Source organism: Platalea leucorodia (assembly GCF_965183815.1).
Source record: "Platalea leucorodia genome assembly, chromosome: 12".
Lineage (NCBI taxonomy): Eukaryota > Metazoa > Chordata > Aves > Pelecaniformes > Threskiornithidae > Platalea > Platalea leucorodia.
In genome coordinates, this window is record NC_138834.1 from 16,690,875 (window position 1) to 16,718,194 (window position 27,320).

Genomic DNA, 27,320 nt, shown 5'->3' on the forward strand with positions numbered 1-27,320 from the left:
GACAGAAACTAAAGTCCAATGCTAAAATAATATGCCATTTTATTGCATCAAGTGGAACTGAAGAGATTTATTTTTTTTAATGGCTCCTCTCCTCATTGTTGCACGTATGACTTGCACCAACATACCAGATGGCTGAGTATGAATCATGCGTGTAACAGTTGATTTCTATGTCATCTTCCCTTGTATTACAAATAATTTTGCTGTGCAAGGTATATGTGAGGAAAGAAACTGTTCCTGGCTGTTACATTTTACTGCTTGGATGTAAGATTTTTTTTTTTTTTAAGTGAATGAGGCAGAGAAGCATATTACGCTTCTCTTAATTAAGCAATTCCATTTTTATTTGTGGAAAGAATTATTTCCAGTGGTTTAAAATGGGAGGATTGTTCTTTTTAGGTAACAAATGCATCAGTATACGTTATCTAACGCATAGAAATGTTTTCGCATATTACCTAGCAAAACTTCTACCCGTTCTGTAGGACAAAAGAATGTTTGTAGTGAATCATTTTAAAATAGTCCATTTTGTGACTGGCATAACCTACAAATATTTTTCAGCATTACTCATAGTGGTTGCTGCACATCTGATATTAACTTTGGATTTTTAAAAAATAGAGTTGCTAAATAGAAGTTTATGTAGAGTGTTAGTTTACTGTCAAGCTCAGTATCAGCAGCGGCTTCTAAAAACTAATCTTTCAGATTTATCGTACAAATAGTGTGATACTGTGAAAATGGTACTTTCTATAAACTAGGCAGAACTAATTTGAGAGAAACATTTTTTAAAAACACTTATATCTGAGTAAGTGGTTTCAAGAAGAAAATGTGTTTCAGATCATTTTGATTACTTGTAAAAAAAAAAAAATCCACCCAAAAATGTTTTTTTCCAACTTCTTGTGTCTAATATTTATAAATTTATGTACTTGCCCCAAGTCGTTAGAAAATGTCTCTGATATATGTGGAGAGTTATATCTTTGATTTGCATAAACATAACCAATGGTGACTATTTAGGTGTAAAAGGCAAGCCTCATACTTTTAACTGGAAACTCTTCCATGTAGAGAAAACACAGCCGTTCCAAATTTGGTGTTACAGAGTATAATGCTTGTGCTTTCATTCAAAAGAAGAATTCTTTGTCCTTTGATAAAATGAAGCAGGCTCTGTGGCACGTGGCTGAATGGGCTCAGGTCAATTTTTGATTTGCTTGCCGATGATACTTAATTAATGTCCAGAGCATCACATACATGCCATTCTTGATTAAAATTAAGTGGAAATAAAGCAGCTGTCATCTTTAAACTGCTTTGGTTTGGGTTTTCTTTTTTCTTAACTACTTGAAGCTTAGCAACGTAACTACATGGACCAGAGAAAAATTAAATGGTTTGGTGTTAAAATTCCTTCTCATTCATAAAATCCTTCAGATGGAAGTAGTGATGTTCCATTAAGATACATTCATCGCATTTTCTTTGCTTCAAGATACAGGCTTGATCACAAATGTTGCTAGTGCAGTCTAAATCCTTGATATTTCCTAACTGGAAAGTATCAAGAAAAATGTTGAAGCCTAGTATTGTATGTGGGTTTCCATGCGTGGTTTCTGAACTAATGCTTGCCAGAGAACAAGAATGAGTTTGAAAGGTTTTATGTTTGCAAATGATAAATATATGGGCATTTTCCCACTCAGTCTCTCGAAGAAGTAGTGAAGAAATCAAACGTGATATCAGTGCACCTGATGGAGCATCTCCAGCATCTCTCATGGCAATGGGTACCACCTCCCCACAGCTGTCGCTCTCATCTTCTCCTACGGCGTCAGTCACCCCTACAACCAGAAGTCGAATAAGGTAAAACCCCTTTCTGAGGTGCATTGAAGTGTGTTAACTTCATAGCTATGCCTGCATCTATCTCGTGTATCGCATTGGCACTAAGGCTGCAGACTCTGCTGCCACCCCTACAATAACCATCTTCAGTAATCTTTGAGAGCTTCAGAAAGTGTTTTCTGCAGCTCAGTATATGTTTTAAAAGTTAGACCAGAAGTTAGGCTTTTTGGAGCTTACGAGGTTAATACCAAAACTTTATGCTCCACTAGAAAACCAAGCTAATTCATGTCACTAATAGCATCATATCAGTTCAAAATGCCAGGAAGTCAAATTCGAGAAATGAGCTTACACCATCTTGAACAAATCTTCCGGAGTGGCTTGGACCCAGGGAGTCTGCATGGTAAACCTTAACTTTTGTAATCACAGCCAAAGACAAAAAGCAGCCTGACCAGGTCTTAATTCCAGACACTGCCAAGTCTTCTAAATAGCCATGAGTGAGTGGGCTTGGGTTATTTGTCCCACAGGTGAAATCATAATGCAAGTCTAAGTAACAAATGGCCAGGCAACCCCCTTTCGTTAGTAAGATAAAAACATAAGTCTGTGATAAATTTAAAACTTTTCCTATCTGTAGTGTTACCAGTCAAAGGACTTCAAAGTGTTTAAGCCTCCTGTTAGGCAAGTGAAGTACGTACTTAGCCCTGCTTCGTAGGTCGGGAAACGGGCAGACAAAGGTTAAATGACATTCTCAAGACCATTTAACACAGAGCTTCCTGACAAAGCTTTTGTACAGCAGAAATATTAAACCTGTAATGTTCTGAGACGTTTGCAACATGTAATAATGACATTCTGAAGTTGTGACATTATTTACAGCTGCGGGTGCTATTGAAAATTATTTCCCTGAGATGAGCTGAGGCATGCCTCAGTGCTGCTCTCCTTTCACTGTGCAGAAATTAAATGGAGTTTGGATCTGTGGTACTTTGCTAGCAGCAGTTAATATTGTGTGTGTTAGTACCTAAATTTAGACTGAGTACATCCAGAAATTAAAAAAGACTAAACCACCTGTATATGTACTTTGAACTGGTAATGTATAAAATTGCATTGATGGCAGCCTGCAGATTGTAGCAAATAGCGTGGCATTTCATGGTAAAATTGTAGAGTTATAATTATGCTATCATTACCGTGCCACCCGACCACGGCCTGCAACGCTAAGCCCTACAAGGAGACTTAGCAGCGGAATCCGCAGCAGTGGGTGCGTGGTGATGCGCACGCTCTTTGGCGCCGTCCTCAGAATGTCGCTGCTGGACTTCAGTTTGGTTGGTGATCAGGTTTCTTCCCCCCGCCCCCCTTTTTTCTGAAAATTGTTGTAAAATATACAGTTATTGCTGTAGTTCACTAAAACAAATACTTGCAGGTTACTGTTCCCTGTGCCTAGTTGAAACTTCGTTGGCTCTTTGATTTGGAATACGGGTGACCTAATATACTAACTTGTACGATTTATATGTCAAACCATTTCTCATTGTCTCTGTACAACTTATGCTAATTTATTTTCTTCAGCAGTGTTTTCATAACTCTGAGAACCTGGTATAAACCATGTGCTCTTACTGGAATTTGAGAACAGGCTGTACAGCTCCCTCATGGCTAGACAGTATGTTTAGCGTAAAGAGAGGGAGCTTTTAATTTCAGTTCTCGTACCTTGTCCCAAATCTCGGTTCTAAAGTTCCCGTAGCGTTGCATAATCTTTGTTGCAGGTGGAATATGCAATCCCATTGTTACTCGTTTCAGTCACCAATGAAAGAAATGCACCAGTTTGGGTTGTTGAAATATGTACTGATTTAAGAACTGAAATACAGAATTTCTTGAAGCATCATTCTGGCTGTGCGCTACCTATGAAGTTTAGATACAGCAAGCTATTCAGAGAATTTATTTCATAGCAACTTCCTTGTCGTGGTAAATCTCTCCGAGATGAGCAGTTAGGTTGGAAGGCTCCTACTGCTGTCTTTCATGCTGAAAGGTGCTTACTGCTTCCTGTTTATGGTTCTGCTGTGCGTGTATTTTCGTGGACGTTTCAAATGCCACCACTGATACCTCTTTCTAAGCGACTTTGAGATCTTGCCGACTGTATTTCAGTGAAGACTGACCGAGCAAATTGCAATACGTACACTTAAGAGTAGTGCCTTGGAACATTTATTTGTATGTTGGCACATGTTCTCTTCTTTTATGCGTTGGGTGACAGATGCCGGTACGTTGAACAGTCTCTGCTGTTCCGTTGGTAGCACACATTCCCTGGATGCTTTCGTTTCCCCTAGCAGGACCTGGAGAATTGCTACCTGTAAATCTGCAGCAGAGGATCTGCTGAAAATACTACGTGTTTCCACCCTCTGCCCCTCTTTCTAGTCACCAAATGGGTTGTAAAGAACAGAGAGTTCTTTACAGTTTCCCCAGTCTTTCCTTAAAGGAAAAAGGACTTAAGATAGCTTGACAGACTGGAAGTGAAATTAATTGATTTAATTAATTGATTTAATTAATTGATTAATTGATTTTTTTGCTTTTATTGATAATTGAACATTCTTATTTTAAAAAAAAAAAGTGAATCATTATTGTGCCAGTATATCAAATAGCAGATCAACCTCGTTAGACCTTCCCCCCTCCTTTTTAAGAACTCCAGATCTCAGGCAAATGTTCTGTTAACGGCTGTTTCAAGGTGACATTTGTAATCAGCCACGAGATGCAAAAGAGATAGCATCAGTTTATTCTCCTTCTAAATACAAAATAAAGTCACTTGAGTTAGCTTAATGGTTCGAGCTGAAACTTCCCATGTTGTGAGTTTGATTTTCTGAACTCTTAGAAAAAATATCATTGAGGTTGAAAGACCTAGGGAAAAAAAGTTTAAAGGAAAATGAAGGATGATTTGCTAATGAAAGAATTACTCTAAAATAACTCTAAGTATCTGCAGGTATTTCTGTGTATTCTGTTTTTCAGTCAGTAGTGCCATACCCTACTACTTTCACTGTGACAATAATTTGTCCCTTTTTTAAGCTTTTACGATATGTATTTCTGTTGCAAAAGATAGGTTACAAGCTCTAAGTTGTGCTTCTGCCTTGTTCTTAGGGAAGAGAGGAAAGATCCCTTGTCTGCCCTAGCAAGAGAATACGGGGGATCCAAGAGAAACGCCTTGCTGAAGTGGTGCCAGAAAAAAACAGAAGGCTATCAGGTAACCGTAGAGCTGTTTAACGTAGCATACTTGTAGCTGCAACGCGTTAGAATCTGCCAGTGGCATAAACCAGGCTGCTCCACAGTTGACTGCATAGATTGCAACGGCACTGGTATGTACTGTACTCTCCTCTTGGAACATGTGCTACGAGTCCCAGCCTAGCTAACGTTAATAGCTCTGTAGTCGCGTTGCTCCATGTCGATAATAGCTTTTTTCTTAAGGGGGCAGCTGACCTCCTGTTGAGGCACTTTAGAACAGCCTTTTACAGATTGCACTTTTGAAACCGTAACTGAAACTTTACCGACTTAAGGTCTAAATTAATGTTTCCCAAATGCAATTAGAGTACCATTTCTTGGATTTCAGACATTTTTTTGGATGGGTAATTACGTAGGGGTTTTTTGGATCTTTCAGTGTGCTCCCATTTAGTCTCTAGGGACAGTTTGTTTTGTGAAGGTCGCATTGTCTTGCATTTTGAACTTGGCTTTCTACTGCAGTTCCAGACTTTTTTTTTTTTCTTTCAGTTAGTGCAAATGTTATCAGAAGCCAAAAGAACTAACAAGATAACTATCCAGAGTTCTCCTGCTTACATTACTTTTCCAAAAGAATAGTGGCTTCGGCGAACTAAATCAGGATGTTAATATTCTGACCATGATGTATTTGTTTGGTTAACTTGTATTGAAAGCGTTTGGAGTTCCCAACACAATCCTCAGTTTGAGAACTTTACTCTTTCCATGACTTGAGACTCACAATGCAGGAGGAAGTTGAGAGCCGCATAACAGGATGGTCGCCCATCCATAGGAAAAGTCGTCTTTCGGTACAATGGACAGGCTTGCGATAGAAGCCCTGCCCCCTCTTCCTGTGGCACGGCTGGAACTAAACTGTGCTGCTTCTCAGGAGAAGCTGCTCTGGGGAAAGAGCCTTTCTCCTTCCCCACCTTTTAAAAAAGGCTACTGAGAACCCATAGCACACAGCATCTGTAGAACCGATGCATGCCTTCTGAAAGAGTAGGCTAATATAGGAGGTTATATTAAGACATTCTTCTCCAAAAACTAACTTTTGCTTTAAGCACACTCATTTTTCATTTCTTTGTCGTACAGAATTTGATTATTTTCAGCATCCCCTGAAATTCATTTCTGGTTGAACTCCATGTTAGTGGTGTTCTAATGTTTTAAACATATCTAGCATTCTGTTCATTGTGAATAATGCTTTTCCGGCTTTCTGGCATTTCAACGATGTTATCAATGCCAGATAAGGATCTTTTTTTATTTTTTCTTTTAAATTGAAGCTTCACTTAGTTTTAATTTAATTTTAAAACTGTGGATTCAAAACTGACAAGCAGTAACCAAGCATCAGAATAATTAGCATCTCCCTCCTCATTCAGTCCTACTTAAGGTACTCTAGCTCTCTGCCTTCTTCCCAGTCACCCAGATATCGACAGGGTACCTTTTCTTACCTCCAGCTCCTCCTAGTGTCTCGCACGCTGCCACAATTCCCTTTTATCCCCAGCATTTCCCACCATCATAACTTCTACTTTCCTTCGGTGCCACTGTTTGCTGTTGTTCGGCGTGGCGCCTGGGCCAGAGCCAGCACGTGCTGTTCAGAGGTACCTGCCCGCCGCCTTCTGTCCCTGAGCCGCTGCATCAGCCGCACGGAACAGAGCAGGCCTGAATACCCCAGCCTTTTCCTCTGCAGGAACAGCAGTAGGTCCACTTTCTATCTAGTCACCAGTTTGTATCCTGTTACCAATTTACATCAACGTTAGCTGTTATGTAGTTAGTAACAAATACAACAGGTTAAAGGAAAAATGCTTGCAAATTGAGTCTGTAACAAGTTCTGAAATGACCTGGAAGATTTGAACCATGATTTGGAAACAACGAAAAGAAAAATAGTCTTAGGAAGGCTTTTGTTTCAGAATAATTCTTTTGTTAATTTTGTCCTATTCATATTATATCAATTTGTTTCTAATGCGAATCTAATTAAGTAAGCCAGTATTTTTCAAGTATGCCTTTGCCAACATGGAAAGATGTGTTTACTTCTTCATCAGTTGCCAACAACAATCGCTTTTTTGGTCTTGGTTTCTCCCTCTCACCTGGAGGCGATGTCTAATGGCTGTAGGTTTTTATGCATACGTAAATATTTATAGAAGATTATATGTAAAATATGTATAGAAAATTATTTCAGCTGTTGGTGTTTCATGGAGAAGGTGGAACTATGCACATTGAGTTAAAGCCCCATTTCTAACACAGCCATGTTTGCTCCTGGCATTGCTTTACCTTTCATTTCTGGGATTATATTTTCCACTGGATATTGGAGAATAGTTGCATTTCTGGTTTATACGTGGACTAATAAATAGTAATCACACAAATAGCCAGATACAAATCTTAATTTCAAAAATTGTGTTTAAAGCATACAGAGTTATAGGTGAGCTGCCAGTGGCTTAAAATATTAAAAACAAGGTATGATGTAGTTGGCTTACCCTTATTAATGAGCAACAGCCTAGGATTGAATGTTACCCTCTTTGGAGGCCAGCTGTAGTTCTTGAGCTTCTTTTTATTCTCTGTGTTGAAAATACTAAAGAAGAAAACAAACCCAAAACTAACGCAGCAAGGTCTGTACTGTTTCACAGAGAGGAGGTTTCCTTGATTCACGCGATGCTTCACATGATACAGTACTGCTTAATTGCTTGGTACAACTAGTATTTTTTTGGTCTGCTCAAATAAAATGGAAGACGAATAAATTCTGCTCTCCTGTCCCCTCTAGGAAATTACTTTCAAGCTTCTGATGAAAAGTCTTAAGTATCTCTGTTTTAGAAGCTTGAAATTTTGTGAATGCTGAATAATTCAAAGATGATAGTGTGCTGAAGCTCTAATTTCAGCCCGTTATAGTGGAAGGATTTTATTTAAAGCCCATCACAAGCATTCACAAACATTTATGCCAAACTGTGCTTTCCACCTCTGACAAATACATAGTTCCACATAGCAGAATTTTTAAAGGAATCTTAAGACTTTCTCGTTTGTGAATGCATTATGATAAACAAGCCAATACCTAACCCTGTTAAAAAAACTATGATAAATTACTTCATCGTACAGTTTTCTTGATTTATTCAAGCAAATTTGGAAGGGAATGAATGAATAGATTTCTTGAAATGTAGTGGTGAAACAATATTTAACTGTGTTCCAAATCTGGTATATTTTTTAAAGGGTTCCTCAGTAAAAAAATAAGGTTAAAATAGCCACTGAAAATAAGATAAATTCTTACTGATGTAAAAAACAGTATGGCTTTTTCTCTTCCTATATTGTTGGGTTTAATATGCACGCTGTCTGAATGTTGTTTGCAAGCAGAATTTCTCCTTGAAGCTTCGGTCTGGAGAACGGCGATCTGCAGAAGGTCATCGCAGAGCTAAGAGCAGGCCGGTTCTGTATTAACTGTCATCTAGCGCCTGCTCAGTCTAGGCAGCACTGAGCTCACAAAGTTACTGAGTTTAATTATATTCAGGGCTGAACAGATCCCTAAGCCGTGAAAGAGGAGAGTTCCTCTCTGAAGATAAGGGTTTTTTTTAAGCATTTAGATAAAGCAGGAGCGAATCACCTTTACTTTTCAGATGAACAGGCACAAAATACTTGAAATTGGATCATGTGTCAGCTTACTCAGGATCTGACATGCTGATTCAGAGCACAGCGCCAAGTGCTGCGTTTTCCAGAGAGAAGAGAATCCCCCTGGCTCCTCCAAAATATGTGCAGTGTCATAAAACTGTCATAAATTCCAGATACCTTCAAAGCACCAAGTAATCCCGTCCAGCTGCTAGGGAGCATTTACCCTAGCTGGAACACAGCTACTGTCGTTTTGAGTACGCAGCTAATGAAAGTCCAAAAAGGACGTGAGCGTGCATGTTTCGTGTTGAGAAGGGACCAGTAAACAGGATACACACATCCTTACCCATCCTTATCTACAGCAATATTTCAATTTATTTTCCATTTTTTGTCAGCATTCTGAGAGAGAATTCACTTCCAGAAGTCTAACACCAAAAAAGCAATTGTCACAAGATAGCAGCAAGAATAGACTAAAGGGTTTTTTTAACCTTTCTTTAAGCTTTCCACGCTTCCTAATTACAGATATACTGGAAGACCTCCCTAACGTAGCCTTGTAGCACCTGTCCTCTAATTCATGCAATGCTGCTTTTTCTGGAAAGACCGCCTAATTTCTACCTCCTGTGCAGATCAAAGCTACACGTCTTACAAAAAATTTAAAACTTCTTACCTACGTGGCAGCAATAAACAATAAAATTGTTGAGTGATTGCGCAGTGTGATTGAGTATGAATGTGTGTGCCTACTGCTGTGCTGAGCGTACCTGGAAATCAAGCAATGCTTTCATTTGTACTCAAGTAATAAGCGTGGAATAACAAAGCTAAAGGTAAAAGATGGTTCGGGTTGCCTTTTTTTTTTTAAACCTGTTCTTTTATGCATGTCTTTATCAACGCTAGGCTAGATCGTATTCTACTCAAAGTATTATACTGATTTTTAAAAAAGCACAAAAAGAGGCCGAGCCTGTGTGCCTAGGTGAGCCTGTGCTCAGATGGGGATTCCAGGGCGCGCGTGCTTTCCTGGTGCTGTCTGGTTGATTCACCAAGGCGGTCAGCCTGCCAAAGCACTGCTCGGCTTCGGTTAAGCTGTGATGCTTTAGCCAAAAATTGTTGAGTTAAGGAAGGACATGCTTCCTTTTTCTGTTTGGATTGGATTCTGATAGAAGAGAAATGTCAACTTGTTAGACTTAATTGCAACAAAATTTAGAATAAATTATGAAGCTGTCTGTATCTCTGTAAGTGCTCCAAATGTTAATGTCTGAAGCTATTATTGGGTTTTTTGAGAATGACTGCTCCTTTATGGTTCTTTTTTGTGCCAAAACTGAAAAATAACATGTCTTTTGTATGGAAAGAAATATTAGCCGGCAATATTTATGGGAGTACTCATAGTCTTGGCTTTAATCTGGGATTTGAGAATCGGTGAAGCCTGATTCAATGGAGCCTGGATAGCAGTTATTTTGTAGTTTACCCTTCTGATTTTTTAAAATGGATACTCTTTTGGGTGTGTATGTGTCTTTAAAAGCTTTTAAAAGCTTTTTAATAGTAATTTTCTGCCATGGGAAGAAACCTGCCAAGATCTGTACACTTAAACCTCAAATCTTGTTTTAATGGTTTAATATATTATAGTACAGAATCCTATTAATGCTTTTGCTTCCTCAGCCCACTTATTTCATTAACTAACACAACAGAGACATAGACACATGTTTTTATTTTCTCCATGTCCTAACTCATTTGCGAGCCAAACCGAGTTAGGATGTGGGAACCTCTCCTTGTGCAGAGCAAGGGAGGAAGAAACAGCTGCTATGCAGTATGCTCCTCCGCTCAAATTGTCATGTACGTAGTTCAGGGAGATTGAAGACAGCTGTGGATTTGTCCGCTGAAGAGAGAGTTAAAATAACCTTGTTATTAGTTTGTAACTATAAGTTAGAAACCATAGTTTCTATAGTTGGGGTTTTTTTTGGTGTTTGCAGGGTTTTTTTAGCTGTGGAGTTTTTGGCGGGGGGGGAGTTGAATCACTGGGTTATAATAGTCCATATCTGTTTATTGCTTTTTTAAAAAAAGGGTATTTTCATACATTACAGAAGACCCTTAGTTAATTTAGGTTTATTGCAAAAAGCAATAGGAGACAATTTGAAAATTAGCACTACATTGGTTAAAAACACTTTAAAATTGTGAATTCTAGAAAAGTCATAGGTTGGGAGAGACCTTAGACTGATGTTGTGCGGGGCCCTGTCAAGCAGTCTAGAATGCTTCTGGTGAGGGAGACTCCTCCGCTTCTCTGGGCAACCTATTGCAACGCTTAATGGTTTCATGGTGAAGACTTTTTTTTCTTATATCCAGACAGAATTTCCCCGGAAAGAAATTGTGCCTGTTGCGTGTTGTCCTGACACCACGTGTCCTTGTGAAGAGAGTACCTCCCTCTTCTCTGTAACTGCCTTTAGGCATTGGAAGACGCTGATTACACCTCTCCTGAATCTTAGGCTGAATAAACCAAATTCCTTCAACCTTTCTTCATCTGTCAAGTTTTCCAACCATCTAATCATCTTGGTAACTCTCTGCTGGACCGTTTTTTATTCTTCACTGGCTATTTTGGACTGGGGGACCAAAGCTCTGTACAGCATTCCCGGTGTAGGCTGACAGGGGCCCAGTGGAGCGTAAGAATGCCGTCCCTCGATCTGCTGGCCGCGCTCTTAGGGCCGCAGCTCAGGATACAGCTTGCCTCCTTCACTGCAAGGGTGCGCTTCTGATTCATGTTCAATCCAGTTCATTTACTGTTTAACCACTATTGTATTTCAGCCGAAGCTGATGGATTGTTTTGTTCCAATTACATTTCAACCTTGTTTCGGGAAGAATCTTCTTACTCTTTTTTATTCTGTGAGCGCAAGGGAATACTCATTTTGTGGTGACTGCTCCTGCTCTGCACTTTGCAGTTTAATGGGAGCCTGAGTCATGTCTGAAATGCTTTTTGGTTGTGGATTCACCAGCGTGTTCCCCTCCCATCTTTTTTTTCCCCTCTGTCATGGCTGTAGAATGGACTACAGAATTCGGTGTGTTTCATTATGCAAAATGTTATATTCTTATGCTCTGTCCCTAGAGAAGTCTTACAAATTTCTAACTCTGTTTTTTATTCCTGGTTGGAAATTGTCTTCCACAGATTGTTTTATGACAACAGCCTGTGGCTTAACTCCTCTTGTTAGAATTGCCTTTTTTTTAAAGAAATCTCTCCCAAACACTAGAGGTGACTTCACTCCCATCCTAAGTATTAAACATTAATAGACAAGGACTGATAAATCTCCTTCTAGTTCACCTATCTCTAGAAAGGCTTATTCCTCATTTGACAATTTATCTGAAAGTATGTCCTTCCATTGCTTTAATACTTTGTGGTCTGAAATGGCTTGAAGAAAAATTCCGGATTAGATTCCAGCAGAATTCTCTTAATAGAGCCAATTACTTAATAAAAGCAGTAACAAAGAAGAAATTATGTCAGAGATTTTAGGCTGATGTTCTGTTTACCGTCAATTCTTTGAGAAATAAGAGCTTAATGCAAGATTGATTTCATTATACTGACCAAGCTTTTTCAAAAAACCACAAGTAGTTAAAAGCATTTGGGAAATAAAATTGTGCTGTATTTAAATGTGCTAGTTATGTGCTCAAAGCCCTACATAAAAAATTAAATTTTCAGTTTAAATGACAGTCTGTCCAGTTTCTAGATTTTTTTTTTTTTTTTAGTGTCTGACCAACATTATACTTTTTTAGTCTGAGAGGTAATAATAATTCATAATGCTCAGAGGAACTGGAAACAGAAACCAGTCCCTTTTAATTGCTTCCTTCCGTTGTATTTAATTCGGCTTCTCTGGATACATTAGGATTCTTCGTTGATGGGTTCGTTTTCTGCTTGTTGTCTTAATAATAAAAGCCGGACCCTACAGGAAGATGTTTAAAAAGTAGGGTATTCCAAGTTATTTTTGAGAACCAACCAAACCTGTAGGTGAACTTTTTTAACTGGCCCTTTTTTCCAGTGTTTATATTCAAAATTCAACATTCTTTGGATGCTACTAATAATTAAAGTGAAATTTTTAGTTTATACAACTATAATGTTTAAGGGAAGATGACTTTCTCTTGGTTTTGTTTCATCTACCATTTTCAGCACAACCTTATCCTGTTTTTCTCACTCACGTGTTGGGGTGAGGAATATACTTATAAAACCATGAAAAATGTCTCTAGATTTTGGAGGTGAGCACTCCTCCTGGTTTTTAAATCACGTGAAGAGTTCTGTCTTCAGCCCCAGTTGTCCAATAGATCTATTTTCTAGCTCGTCCAGACTGTTTTGATACCTTGCAATTTCTTTCTTCTATATTCTGAGCGCAAGTCTTCCTCCTTCATCCACAGGGCCAGACCGCGGGTGTAGGTTCTGATGATCTCATCCACATCACTGTAGCATCCTATTTTCTAATTGTGATGAATGCATTCTTGCCTGTTGATGTCCATCCTGACTGTTGCAAAGATGGCTATTCCAGCTCATTGCTTTAACAGTATTGTGTTGTTTGCTTCTCCTTTCTCTGTGCTCTCTCATTTCCAATATAAGCTATTGTTCTCAATTCGAAGACTCTCTACCCTTCCATCCCTCTTTCAGTACTGAGATCTCATCTGTGCTTCAGTGATACTGGTGTTCAGGCTCAAACTCTCCAATTTTCACATAAATATTGCTGTGCTTCCTCTGAAATATGTCGAGCAACCTGAGAGAGAAAAAAGCCATTGTAAGCTCTCTGAGGCCAGGTACTATCAAACTTTATTTTATTTGTACAGTGACTGGTGACTGACTTTAATGGACTCTTGGTCTATGGTAAACAGTGTATTCTGCAATAATACCAATTCAACAGGTACTTGCTGGAACTATATCCAGCATTAAGTCACTAGATTGGAAACGTGTGTGTTAGGAACTGTTAATCAGATTCAGCAATGCTTCAGCATTCCTCCTTACTTTAATAAGGAATGTCATACCTGTCCTTGTAGTCCTGAGACTTAAAAGTTTGCTAATGCTAGTACAATTTTTTTTTTCTTAATAGTTTGGCTCGATGCATGCATGTATGTCTGAGCAGATCTGTGTTTAACTTAACTGTGGCAATGCCCATGTACATCTGTCTCCTCCCCTTCCCACGGCACTTGGCCATCCTGGGGAAGGAGGGAGAATGTTTCAGCCAAGGGGTGAAAACAGGACTGAGGTTTTTTTCCCCCAGTAGATTGTGTAGCAAAGGAAACATGGGCATTCATATTTGATTTTTATAACTAGCTTGCCACAGATGACTGTCACAAGAAAAAGCCCCTCTCCCTGCCTTTGTCCGTCTTAGTGACACAGATGTGATCTGAGGCATTACTGGATTACGTCACTTTGTAAACAGGCACAAGTAGGAATTTATTGGCCATAACAATCTGGTATTTTTTCCCTTTTTTTGTAGAATCATAGAATCATTTAGGTTGAAAAAGACCTTTAAGGCCATAGAGTCCAACTGTTAACCCAGCACTGCCAAGTCCATTGCTAAACCATGTCCCCAAACACCACATCCACCCGTCTTTTAAATCCCCCCCAGGGATGGGGACTCAGCCCCTGCCCTGGGCAGCCTGGGCCAGGGCCTGGCAGCCCTTTGGGGAAGAAGTTTTTCCCCATACCCAACCCAACCCTGCCCTGGCGCAGCTTGAGGCCGTTCCCTCTCGTCCCATCGCTTGTTCCTGGGGAGCAGAGACCGACCCCCCCGGCTCCAGCCTCCTTTCAGGCCGTTGCAGAGAGCGATGAGGGCTCCCCTCAGCCTCCTCTTCTCCAGGCTGAGCCCCCCCAGCTCCCCCAGCCGCTCCTCCCCAGCCTTGTGCTCCAGCCCCTGCCCCAGCCTCGCTGCCCTGCTCTGGCCACGCTCCAGCCCCTCCATGGCCGCCTTGGGGTGCGGGGCCCAGCGCTGAGCACAGCATTCGAGGGGCGGCCTCACCAGTGCCCAGCGCAGGGGGACGGTCACTGCCCTCGTCCTGCTGGCCACGCTATTGCTGAAACAAAAAGCCTTGTACTGTGTTGTGTTTGTTTGCCTAATTTAAGTTACACTGAAAAAGTTTTAACCCAGCATTAATTTAAATCCAACTTCCTGTCTCTCTTGAGGAGAAAGAAGGGAGAGCTTCATTTTTTTTTCTTTTGCTTTTAAATTTTCCCACCCCTGTGGCTTGAGGAAGCTGTGCGAGGAGCACGTTCCCACAGACTGGGGGTCTCCAACAAAGACGTTTCCGTCTGCGCGCCGGCAGCGGGCCGGCCGGCGAGGCTCGGGCCGCTGCCCTGGGCATTGTGAGCCCCAGCACGTACGCTCACGTCACCGGGCCTGGGCCCGCGTTTGGTGGACTTTGTATAAAAAGTGCTAAAGCTGGGCAGGAAACGGAGATTTCCCTCACATTCTTCTAGAAATTGCCTGTAGTTTTGTTTTTTTTCCTCTGTTAGAGGGGATTGCAGTTGTCTTCCGTTTTAATCCACATCATTGATTTGACAAGAAATACAACTGCCTTCGTTCCCAGCCTGTGTGGCACAGTAACGCTGATTCCGGGTGGATTTTTCTGCGGGGGGGATGACAAGGTTCAGTGTCTTGTCGCCGACAGGTGATGACTATTAAATTGCTGTCAGGTGGAAGGGTGACTTGTGTGACTGTGGTTCTGCAGTTCAGTGGCTGGAGGTTACAGTTCCTGCTGCGTTAAAATTTTAAAAACGAAGTAGGGGAGCTGGTTAGCTTCTGCTTAAGCCCAGTTAAGTGAGTTAGATATTAAAGCATATTTATATTTCTCCATAAAGGTCTAAAAGGTAAACTGTGAGTTGTTGTTACTGGCTGTTTCTTAATTAAAGTTTAAACTGACTGCTGTCCACTTAGCCTCTTTACCATTGTTTGACTGCCAACAGCCAAGTATACAGTAATTTAAAAGGTCACTGAGGCATCTTTTTCATAACTCTTTTGGACTGGGCTGGCTCTTTTTACAATAACACATACCGTCTCGGGAGATGCGTTCGCCAGTGCCACTGAGTTTCCTGCTGGAACTAAAAGATCAAGAGTGCAAGACTGCATTTTTCAATTTCAATGCCAGTCCCGCAGATAATGATTCCCTGCCAGTGGCAGTGTTAAATCTGTCGGAACATCTTTATTTCCAACTGAAACTTAATTTTTGTTTGTGATCTTGTTCACATAAGTTGCTGTATAGAAATGGTTTGTTTAGAAGAGGAAATACTTGTCCTCATCAGTTAGAAATTTTGTCTGGATATTAATGCAGTAGAAGCAGAAAAGTAAAATCTTACATTAACAGAGATACTACCACATGGTCTGTTCCAGGGATTTTAGGCATACATCTCTAACTCATTTGCTTTTCTATCTCGGTGTGTACAGTTGCACCAAATCTGTACTCTTACCCTCTCTAGCACAACATTTTGCACCTTTTAGCACATGTTTCGCACTTTTGGAAGGGGGCAGGGGCAGGGAGCTTAATATTACCTTGAATTCATATACAAGATAATTGACTGTCTTATCACTAATTTTTTTTTTTTGTTCTCTGTAGTAGTGGATTTTGGTTTCTTACCACAGAACTTTAGTATTAGGCTGTTTGCTTTCTCTGCTGATTTCTTCAAAGGTATTCAAACAAACAAACAAACAAAATGACAAACCACAAAAAACCCCACAAGTATTGGTGGATTGATAGAACTGGTACTTGTTAGATTATGATTTTAATATTGTTTATATTTTTTTCCTTCAAGAATATCGACATAACAAACTTCAGCAGTAGCTGGAATGATGGCTTGGCTTTCTGTGCAGTCCTCCATACGTACCTCCCAGCCCATATTCCCTATCAAGAACTAAACAGCCAGGATAAGGTACGACATTAAAAATCCCATTCCTGGGACTGCGAGACTGTATGATTGATATGGGTTAATAAAGAAGAATGAACAAATTTGAGTTTTAAAAAACCCAATATTACTAGGAATCATAATTGAAACATTTCAAACTACCTTGCTGTTATTCTTATTATAACATTTTAATATTATGAGATCATTGGGTTAAACGGAACTTTGGAACAGATGTAAGAAAAAAAAATAACAGAAGGACATAAATTTAAGTCTGAGGCATTTTATTTAACGCAAACAGTTGGGAAGTGTTTTCAGCTCGGGTTTTGGAAGCAAGGAGTGTTTAAGCTTAAAGATTTTAAATCCATCAACTTTGTATCTTGACATGTTTTGTTCATCTCTTTCAATATCACGAGGATGTTGGTTCATGCTACTTTCTCATACTGATAAGTGTGATACTCTGAAGTGATATGTATCAAATAAAGGTAAACTAGAAGATGTCAAGACTGCAGAGTAGTCTGTATGTATTCTAGTGTGCTTTAGTTAATACATACTGGTGTGTTATCTGGAGGTGTATGATTAATGACAATTCCTAAAAAGGTATAAGAATATTTCATTAACACCTGAAGAGATTTTTTAATTTATGCCTTATAAAGAATAAATAATTTTAGCATTTTATAACTCAGTCATTCTTCACTGACAATGATTTTTCAGCATTATCTTCTGAATGAGGAATTAATAAAAATTTTCCATAAATTTTTGGATGATACTGGGACCTGTTCATTCCTGTGGCTCTTTCTAAATTACTATGGTCAAATTATAGACTCCACTTGAAGGAAAAGGAGCAGCACTGCTATGACCATTCATAACACCACTTGATTATGTTTGAAGTAGTATTCCCTTGGATCCTAACATGTTTTTATATCTCATGCAGAGAAGAAATTTCACTTTGGCGTTTCAGGCAGCTGAAAGTGTTGGCATCAAATCTACTCTGGTAAGTTTTAAATGCATACTGAAGGAATTACGTCCCAGTTATAAAAACCAAATTATTCTAATTTGTACTTTTGAAAGATTTTGATGCTTTGTACTTAAAAATAGCAGCAGATATGCTCAGCTAGAGGTCATTGCCCCTGGATGATACTTGACTGAAAAACATAAAAGATACTCCCTACCTCAGCGGCTTTGTTTAGTAAACCCTCTGTCGTCAGCCACTTAAGCTTACATGGGTTTTGTGTTAAATAGTGACTGAGAGACAGACCCGTGCTCCGGCAGCTGCAGCAAAGGCAACAGCACGGTAGCCTATAGCAGATAAACTCTTAAGCTATAAAAGGAAGATTCACCAAAACTCATCTCTCAATATCATAAGAAATAATAATAAAGGCAGTGGATTTGTTTGAGAACAATTTGAGAAATAGTTACGTGATACAGTCTTCAAGAATTCATTCATTCTCTCCTGTCTTTGACCTACTTTCAAATTATTTGGTTTTTTTGGAATTCTGGGGGTACAAATCAAGCTATGTAATTTGTTCTTTTGCTCAGTGTAATGTGAGAGTCAAGATTTTAACTCTTACTTTTAGACTTTTCATTTGTCATCATTGTAAATAATTGAAAGTTTTTTCAATCATTGTTTATAATAAGCTTTCTTATATAAATTTTAGCTTGAAATAATTAATTTTCAGTAGTATAGTATTTACTAGAAAAGGAAGATTTCTGAAGGTATGGAATTGGGAGTATCCCAAGCCCTTGTGAATAATCACAAAAATCCAGCTAAAATTGCCAGTATCAGAAATGATACTTAAGTGATACTTTTGTAACCTGAATTCTAACAAAGCTGCCAGAGTTAGCAACTAATAATACAACAAAAAGTCAGACATTTTTAAAAATAACACTTTCCCTGATCCTTATCAGAGCCTTTACCCCCCAGCATTGTGTTTGCTGACAATAGCAGTGCAACTGTTGGGCTTTGGTGCTCTGACTTTGTCAGTGATTTGAAACGTGGAAGTTTCTTACCAGGTGCCGACGTAGGAACGAGATTGTGGGAAGTAACGGCAGTAATTCCTGCCTAATTCAGCTTTAGGCCAAATGGTTGCTGTCTGTCCTCTCTTTTTGTAATGTACTTAATTACAGATAGTCTAAAAAGAATTCCAAGTGCAAATTGTATCCATCTGAAGGATTTAGTGTCTATTTACACACCTACATACGCAGTGTGTACGATGTGCATGTTTGTGGATTTTTTTCCTTGTCCATATTGCATGGGTGGAGGGCGAAGAAGGGTGTGAAAACTACTGTATGTAAATAGTAGTGGTAGCGTAAGGGGAAGTTATCACTTCCCTGAATAAGAAAGCGTTCAGCTACTTCCATGTGGGGAATTAAAAAAAAGGGCTTTCTCTTTTTTGAGTTGTGGAGGTTCCTGGACCCAAAGCTTACAAAAGAGACCCATACAGTAAACAAAAATTATTAGAAACTACATCACTGTGTTTTCCTTTGTACACGTGCTGAAAAGGGTAGATCAGGCTTTGTTTACCCTGCTTGTTCACTGATGACAATCTGGTATACTGTTACTGTGAAATACCTGTGAGCTGGCCTATCAGTTAGACACTGATTGCTTCGTCTCTTAGATGTTCCAAATTGGTAGCAAACTTCCCTCTTCCTTGCCTCTTTACTCAAAAATACATGTAAAGTAATCTAAAATTCAGTAGTCTACTGTAAAATTAGATTAAATTATTTATTGATGCTTGGCTCTTACCCTGATATGAATTTCGAACTTGAGCTTCAGTTAATATCTGGGCCTTGTTTCTGTGACTCACAGTTCCTAGGCAGATTGCATTGACTTGCGAGGCTGGTGGAAGGGTACGTGTACACTAAAACCTTGACTGCTATACTAATTGTACTAAGTGGGGTCAACTCAAGTATGCACGGCATTAGACATTCGATCTTAAGTCAACAAAATAACTATCTACAGGTATGCTGTTCATAGTTGTTTACATTTTGTAAGTAATACAAAGATGTATGGAAGAAAACAGAGCTTTCTTCATCAATACTTCAAATTGTGGAAACTTTACGGATTTACCATTCCTAGGAATTTGTAAAAACGCTGCCACGTGACTCGCAAGGGTATCATTCCTGATGTTGACCAATCTGTTTTCTGTGACAGGACATCAATGAAATGGTGCGAACGGAGCGTCCAGACTGGCAGAATGTCATGCTGTATGTTACAGCAATTTACAAATACTTTGAAACCTGAAACCCTAATAAGTCAACAGACCCATGGGATAGAACCAACACGAGCTACGAGATGGAAATCTGACTGAAATGCTAATCCCCATTTCACTGAAAACTGGCAACATTTGAGTCCCCTCAAACTTCAGTGACACTATCCTGGATTGCCTCAGATTGCTTCAGCTACTAAGCCTGGAAACGACTGTTGAAAAGCAAGAACTTGTTGCCACAGTGCTGGGAACAACCCAAGTTATTAAGCTATTCAGATTAATTATGTAGCCTCAAGAGCCTGGACTACTTACGTGCTGCCTTTCCAGCCAGACTTCCTGAAGCTTTCTTCCCTAGGAGAGTGAGATGAATGGATCCTCTAGCATACAGGAGACTGAATGTACAGCTACAGCTTTGAGAAGGAAAAGGATAACATGGCATCGTAGTACTGAACTTTCTGTAGCATCCTGATACCACAGTCTGAATATTCTACCCACAGCATATGGCACCCCGATACAGTAGAGTTCTCGATGGTAATTTAGTTACTGCCTTTACAGCTATTTTCCCTCCTTTAAAATGTGCACAATATTCTAGGAAAACAAGCTTTTGTTCCGTAATGACAAATTGAGTGGAAAAGTGCTCTCAATACCTGAAAAAATCTGGCACGGAAGAACTCTTCATTCTAAAGCTTCATTATAAGCCTACCTCTGTCACAGTGATGTGGCTTCCAACTTTATCTTACGGATTGTAAAGACTAGCACATACAGCTCCTGGTTTTCAGGGTACGCTGTACTTCAAGGAATCTCTCCAAACTCCTTGTGCTTCCATTCTAACAGAAACGAATCAATAATCAACGCTGTACAGCTTGTTCTTTCCCCGCTTCCTCCTTTGCCTGTATAGCGCGCACAGCTGCCCCAGGCTTTACTCTACAGCAATACGAGCATACGTCATGGATTTCTGTGGTAGAATTTTGGAACTGGGATAGCATTTCCTCTGCAGAGAAGATACTCTCAGTAAGACGTAATAATGAAGTAGTTTGTCTCACAATCCAGCTTTGCCATGTTTTCTGTGTGTTTTTCATTATCTTGCACATCCTCATCTGACTGACAGAAGGTGAGATGTTCTCTGACAAGAACTATAGAGGAACTGATGTAACGTGTGTATACCCTGTAGTCTCGAATATTGCGTGGAAGTGACTCACTGTCACAAGGAAGGAACTGAGAAACTTTAGTCTGCTCAACTTCTGTTTTCCTAAAATGTACCTGAATTCATGTAACAGCTCTCGGGCAAAAGAGTTCAAGTAAGTGCCTTAGCGGTCATTGAATTGATACATCCTGGCACTTCAGGGCCTCGTGTGGGGTGTGAATGGCTCAGAACGATTTCATAGATCCATTTGTCATAAGCTGCTTGTTGTAATCTTGTTTGTCAAATCAAGGGAAGACTTCACTCTGTCACTGCTTCTGCTTCTTATTTTTCTGAATACTTATCAGCAGTTAAGCCACAGTTGAACATCTCTCATTAATATTAAGCAGAAGCCTACTTTAGAAGTGAGTTCTGTAACAACTGTTATTTATAAGCACACGCTCCTTCAACACAGTAACCCTGTTATAAAGAAAATGAATCTGCCATTCCTATGGTGCTCTTAAGACTGTTATGGACAGTTTGAATGTCACAGATGTTAACCCAGTGGATGCAACTGTGCTTAGCATCTGTGAAACTTCATTATGGTATAAAAGCACAGATTTAACTCAAAATTATTGCCAAATCTAAAAACCGATCATCTGACGAACATAGCCCGTGTGAAGAGTAATAATTCAGCATGTCTCTAGCAGCTAGCATTATATAAAAATATATGCTTACACTGATATGTGCCTGTGAGAATTACAAAAATTTGCAAAATAACTCCTTAATCCATGATGAGGGCCTTTGGAGAAGTTTTCAGAGCGGCGGTGTCTCATACGTTCTCTCAGTTCTTCAGAACCCTAGAAGTAGCTAGGATACCCTCAGATTATTCGCTGGTGCGTTTGAAGAGCCGGCGTAATCTGAAGACCATTGTTGCAAGAGAGGCTTCAGTTGAAAAATCTTCATTAACAGATTTTAATAAAAGTCTGAAATACAATTTCCTCTCCTGTATATTTCTTAAAAAATTTTTGTTTACTTCATTTCTTCAAATAAGTTTCAATAAGAATAGTCCTATTGGAAATACACATTATTGGTGTCTCACAGTCCCTCTCTTACTACTAAATTCCAGGTTTTTGCCAATTTGTGTTTAAAAAAACCTTCTATTCGTCCTCTGAACAGACATCCTTATCTATGATTGTCTTATTCATTGCCTTAAATTTTAAGAAAATATTTTTCTAATGAAAAGGATAGCATTTCTTGGTCTAAATTCACTCATGACCTGTTTTGTTAAGGTAATTTGAGCTTTAAGGTGATTTTTTTTCTGTCCAATGGTCAACTTCATTTACTTGGAATGTTGTATTAGTCCTTAATGACATAACACTAATAGTATAACCATTTGTAAAAGGGGAAATCACATTTTCCGGTTACTTTCTGTTAAAAAAATGAGCTGCTAGTCTTCAGAGAGAGAGAAAAGTTATTAGTAATTATAAAAATGATCTTGTTTTGAATGTCAGAGCTCTGTAAACTTCTTTTTGGTGTGATCTGTCTGATAAACTTCTGCTGAATTCATATCTGTAAAGGAATATCAGGCTTCATGAAGAGTTTTCCTGTAATTATGTATCTGAGCCTTTACGTATAAGATGCTGCACAGCTGCCCAAGTGGAAGTAATGAAGCAATGGAAGATCTAAACCAAACATAATGCCCTGCTGCACTCTACAACATGCTTTTTCTGAAGGTTCAAACAGCATTAATTTTTTTTCTAGAGGAAGAATAGCAATAGCTCTTCTGGATGTGGATGCTACTGTCGGGTTTGGTCCCTACTCATAGTTAATCCTGAAACAGCTTCCTCTTTTGTACATAGGAAGTGCAAGTTTACGCTGGTTTACTTTCCTTTCTTTTTAATCCAGAACATATTTCTGAATGTACTAAAAAAAAGGACAAACATTTTATCATCGATTTATATTGTTGCATTTTAATACGTGCCTTGCAAATGCCCGTGCTGCCGTACGCCGGGGTTGCTCGCGGCCAGCTGCAGGGGCGGGGGGGCACCAGCCACATCCCCTCCTGGATCCGCTTAGCGAGACACTTCCACCGACGAGGGAGGTCAGCGTAGAGCCCGCCGTGCGTTGGGTTTGGCCAGTGGTCATGGGGTGCAAGATCATCAGCAATGACCTGAATGACCAGTTGTGGTGGTTTCTTTACCAAAAAAGAAGGGACGGGAGGGAAAAGTTTAATTTTGGTTATTCAGGAAAATTCTGTCAGAGAAGTTTTGATCTGGAGTATCTAAAAATAACAGAACTGAGGTGACTTCAGAACGGGTTACACTTGATTTGCTTTTCAGTTGGTTTTGTTTGAGCCAGTTTGATTTGGTTGTCTTGTATATTGAAATAGAAACACTAATTTCGTATCACTGGTGTGAATCTCAGTGGCCCTCCCAAAGATCTCTCATTCTCGTGCCTCTGAAAAATTGAGAGTGAAATTTTCCCTTTTAAATTTGTGTTTGTGGATAGGTTATTCAGAATATAGTATTTAATTACAGCATATTCTGATGTAGAAGTAAATTTTTGTCTCTTTTGCATAAAATATATTCCTCAAGTTACATGTAGCATTTCTGGTAATTTTTTGTCTCTGGTTTTGTAAAATATTTCCACTGCTTGTGTTTTTTTGTAAAGGCCATCATCATGCGTGAGGGGCCCCTTAATTTGCCAGAGCTAAATGAACTCAGCTTCGATGTGTTTGGTGTAAACTCATATTAATCCCACTGGCAGCAGTCACACTCTGGTTTTACACGCATAAGGAGAAATAAATTTGTCCCTTGCTCTAATGATGCAGTACGGTGGTTTAAACTGCTGAGGATCTGCCTTAAGGATTTTGTAGCTGTGACAAAAAATTGTCATTGGTATCTCACTTCTGTTAATGATAGCAATGTTAAGTTCTTATCTATTTTTTTCAGTTCCCTGATTCAACACTTCAGACATCTGGATTCTGTTGCATCTTTTGCATCACCAAAAAATTACTCAATTCTCTCTATTTCTGTACAGTCTTGGCCCAGGGTACAAATTTCATTGTAGCCTCGTTTTAAACAAGATTATTTGGGAAGTTGGAGATACCCAGAACTTCTGGGTGTTTGTCTTACTTTCTGTGTTGTGCTTGTGACCGGTTTGGGAACGCTGTCTGGCTTTCAGGTGATATGTGACAGCGTCTTCCAAAGCCGACCCCTCTGGGTGGCCGGCATGTAGCTATGCTTAGGCTGAAGTTAAGCCTTTAAAACTGTGTTCATGAGACGCACGTGGTGACTTCACTTCTTATTTGGCTCTTGCAACTCCTAGAGTCACAGCTTACCGGCAGGCTGCATCGAGCAGGAGCTGTTAGGGGCAGAATTCTCCTGGGAAGGCATCCCGTTGTACACCTTCACGCTATTTTTTGCCTATTGTGAGTAATACTCTTGCTGAGGTGGCCTAAGAAAGAGGATTTTAAAATGGTAGTGTTCGTGTACAGACTGATTTAGCTATAGTTTGTTTGTGGTCCTTCCCTTGACTTGGTAAACATTTATTTCTGTTCTATTTTTGTGTTCTGCTGAGCTCTGTTTCTGCAATTCCTTTCTTTAAGCTGGCATTAGTGTATGAACACTCAGTAATATTAGCCAGTTTGAGAAATGATTTGGTGAAAAGCGGTGTTAAAGCGTGGTAGTCATCCACGAGGTCTGGACGTGCCCCCGTGCTTTCCCAAGTCGGTGTGTGTCGGTGGGCAAAACAGGTTAGAGCTGCGTGACTCTCCCGTGGCGTCCTTATCTCCCGCGGAGCCTGCGGCACCCGGGCCGTCCATCGGGTGTTCCTTAGCAACTCCTTAAATGAGTTAAGGGTTCATAGACATCGCAATGTATTTCATTGTCCCTCCTCAGAAAGGTATCTCTAGTAGTGTTTCTGCTTTCAAAGGAGAGTGGCTGGAGGGGTTTTCAGTTACTGTCTGGCTTGCTGAGCATTCCCACTCCTTCATTCATCGAAGCTTTCTCCTAGTTGTATTCCCTATGATTTCAGTATCAGTGTTGTAGGACACTTCGTACTTGTCAAAGCCATGATGTTAAGCATCTGGAATAGGTAGCAAGTATGCTTTTGATAATTAATGCTAAATAACTTCAAGGTTTGTACAGTTCTGGTTTCTATTAGGGTGTTGACACGAGTGTCTTTTTTTTCCTTACGTATTTGCGCTTGCCAGTTTTTGGGGTGCAACACCCGTGAACTCAGTTTGACAAGGCACTATCCTAGCCTCCATAAATTAATTCATTCTGCGATAATAGGATTATTTCCTCACACTGAAACTCCAGTAAAACCTGTGAATACCACATGACTCCCTTCCAACTGACATTTATCTTCTACTTGGAATATTCCTTACCCTTAGGCCTCTGTCTGCCGCAGAGCTGCGCTTACAGTTCCCGTCAGTCCCAGCAGGACTTGTGGATGCAAAACGGTAGGGTAAGCTTTTGGCAGAGTATTACCGCAGCCTGATGCAATTAAGCTGGTTTCATTTTAATCCCCTATTTTCAGGGGGTTTCAGTTAGCCAAAATCACTTACTCAGAGCTGAAATGTGGCGCGTTTGTTCTCCGCTGGGAAGTATGCTTCTGTTTAATAATATTTTTATGAGATTGTATTTATGGAAACTGAAAGAAAAATGTCATGAAGCTAGTTTTGTTGCACTTTTCTACAGCTTTTGTATTTTGCATAGAGTTCTAGAATATGAACAAGTTGGTTGGGGAAGTCAAGGCTTAAAACTTGCTGCACCCCAGCACAGCGACATACTACATGCATTCTCATTCTAGTGACAGATGTCTTATTTTAGTGGCGTGTGGCTGGTGTATTTGTACGGCAGGTAGGAAGCCCAGTGGACGTTGCCTGCTGCAGAGGAGCCGTTGGCAGTCCTGGTTCCACAGTTCAGGAACCAACCTGTTTCGGCAGTAGACTGCGTTTGCAATCGTGGAATAGTCGGGTTTTGTTTCTGAACTCTGTTCCAACAAATGGGGAGAAAGAGGCTCCTCTTCTGCGTTCCGTTGTTGAAATTCCTCTGGAGGCTTTTACTGGTTTCCAATTATTGTATATGTTCAATTAGGATAATTACTTGGGAATCGGCTCGGTAAAGAGGGCACAAGGACACGTGACACACTCAAGTAATGAATCCTGGTGACTTACAACATTTCAGTTTGTTAGCAACTTTGGGTTTTGCATATATTGTAAGGCCAATTTTACTATTTTTAAGTAGCACTTTTATACATATCTGAAGGGTTTTTTTGAACAGAAGTGTTTTTTCTGTATGTTGTCTAATGGAAAGAAAGTATAACACTACTAAACAAAGCATAGAGTTAGCCTCCAGACTGTAAGTTCACTTTAGGTCAGTAACGATCGAGAGTTGTCCAAGGTGTATGGAAGAAATGGGCGATCCCATGGAACGTTGGACGACTCCAGATCAAAGTCAGAAGGGCATTAATTGGTACCCTCCAGCTCTGGGACGAGGGTGCTTTCAGTTCAGGCGTGAGGCAGAATTGACAGCACGGTGTGATGGATTCTGGACTTCATGAAGGAACAGGATTTTATTGCTGTCTCAGTCTGACTTCACAGCACTGCGCTGGGTAAGGACTAACCTTGTTTGAGATGACACTGCAGCCAGTACTAATAGCTCCTAAACAGCTAATGTAAAGCTTATTTTCCATGGCCTTTAAAGATGATGTAAGAAAGTGATTCTTAAAAGCTCTTCTCCTCCATCCAGCTTTCCTGAGTTGTATTGGTTTTATACTCCCTCGAAACACAACTGTTAGACTGACCTAACAGTGCGTGTATATGTATGGGCTTAGTAATTCCTGTTCTAGACAACAAGCACTTTTCTCTTTTCCAGAACCCTTTCGAGTAGTTTACACACACACACATTGACATATATAGACATTTTGCATATCTAGAGGGGTTTTATATAAATGTGTATGCGTACATATATCTACACGCACACGTATGTGTGTATACGTATATGTACATGTGCAGGTTCTTAATAAAACTGAACATGTTTCAAGAAGTGCTTGTGTCTTGAATACTTCGGGTGGTGTATTAGCATATACATTTAAAAGGTAAGGAGGAAAAACCATTTTGTTTGCTTCTGGTTAGAGCTGAGAAATACAGGTTTGAGGAAAATCTGGAAGTATGTTCAAATTGTATTTCACCCCGTTTCTGGTTTGGAAGGCACAAGCTGTTAATCGTTGGAACTTAAAAGGTCAGCAAGCGTATTTTAAGCTAAACCTTTTGGAGGACCAATATGCTTTTAGTTTGCAAGGACCACTAAAGATCTGGGCATTTACTTTCTCCATGATGTATTCTGTATGAGTATTTAGTATGTATGCCTTCAATTTGCCAATGTTGCCATGTTTTCTTAATTATTCATGAAATAAAGATTGCAAATAGCAAAACGTGTGTTTGTTTTCTTGAGTGAAGCCGCTACAAAAGGGAGTATTTTAACGCTGTTTTTTTCAGGAGTAAACGTTGGAGGAAGGAGTTTGTGGAGGTTTATAC

The 27,320-nt window shown here is 39.8% G+C and overlaps 1 protein-coding gene across 1 annotated transcript in view; it reads left to right on the top strand.

The window, feature by feature from the left end:
- Nucleotides 1-27,167, top strand: part of SPECC1L (sperm antigen with calponin homology and coiled-coil domains 1 like) — a 72,264-nt gene extending 45,097 nt beyond the window's left edge. The window contains exons 12-16 of the mRNA XM_082325388.1: nt 1,668-1,824; nt 4,909-5,011; nt 16,358-16,474; nt 17,379-17,438; nt 19,599-27,167. Coding sequence (XP_082181514.1) covers nt 1,668-1,824; nt 4,909-5,011; nt 16,358-16,474; nt 17,379-17,438; nt 19,599-19,688 — 527 coding nt within the window. The 3' untranslated portion in view covers nt 19,689-27,167. The remainder of the gene's footprint in view (nt 1-1,667; nt 1,825-4,908; nt 5,012-16,357; nt 16,475-17,378; nt 17,439-19,598) is intronic.
- The last annotated feature ends 153 nt before the right edge of the window (nt 27,168-27,320 follow it).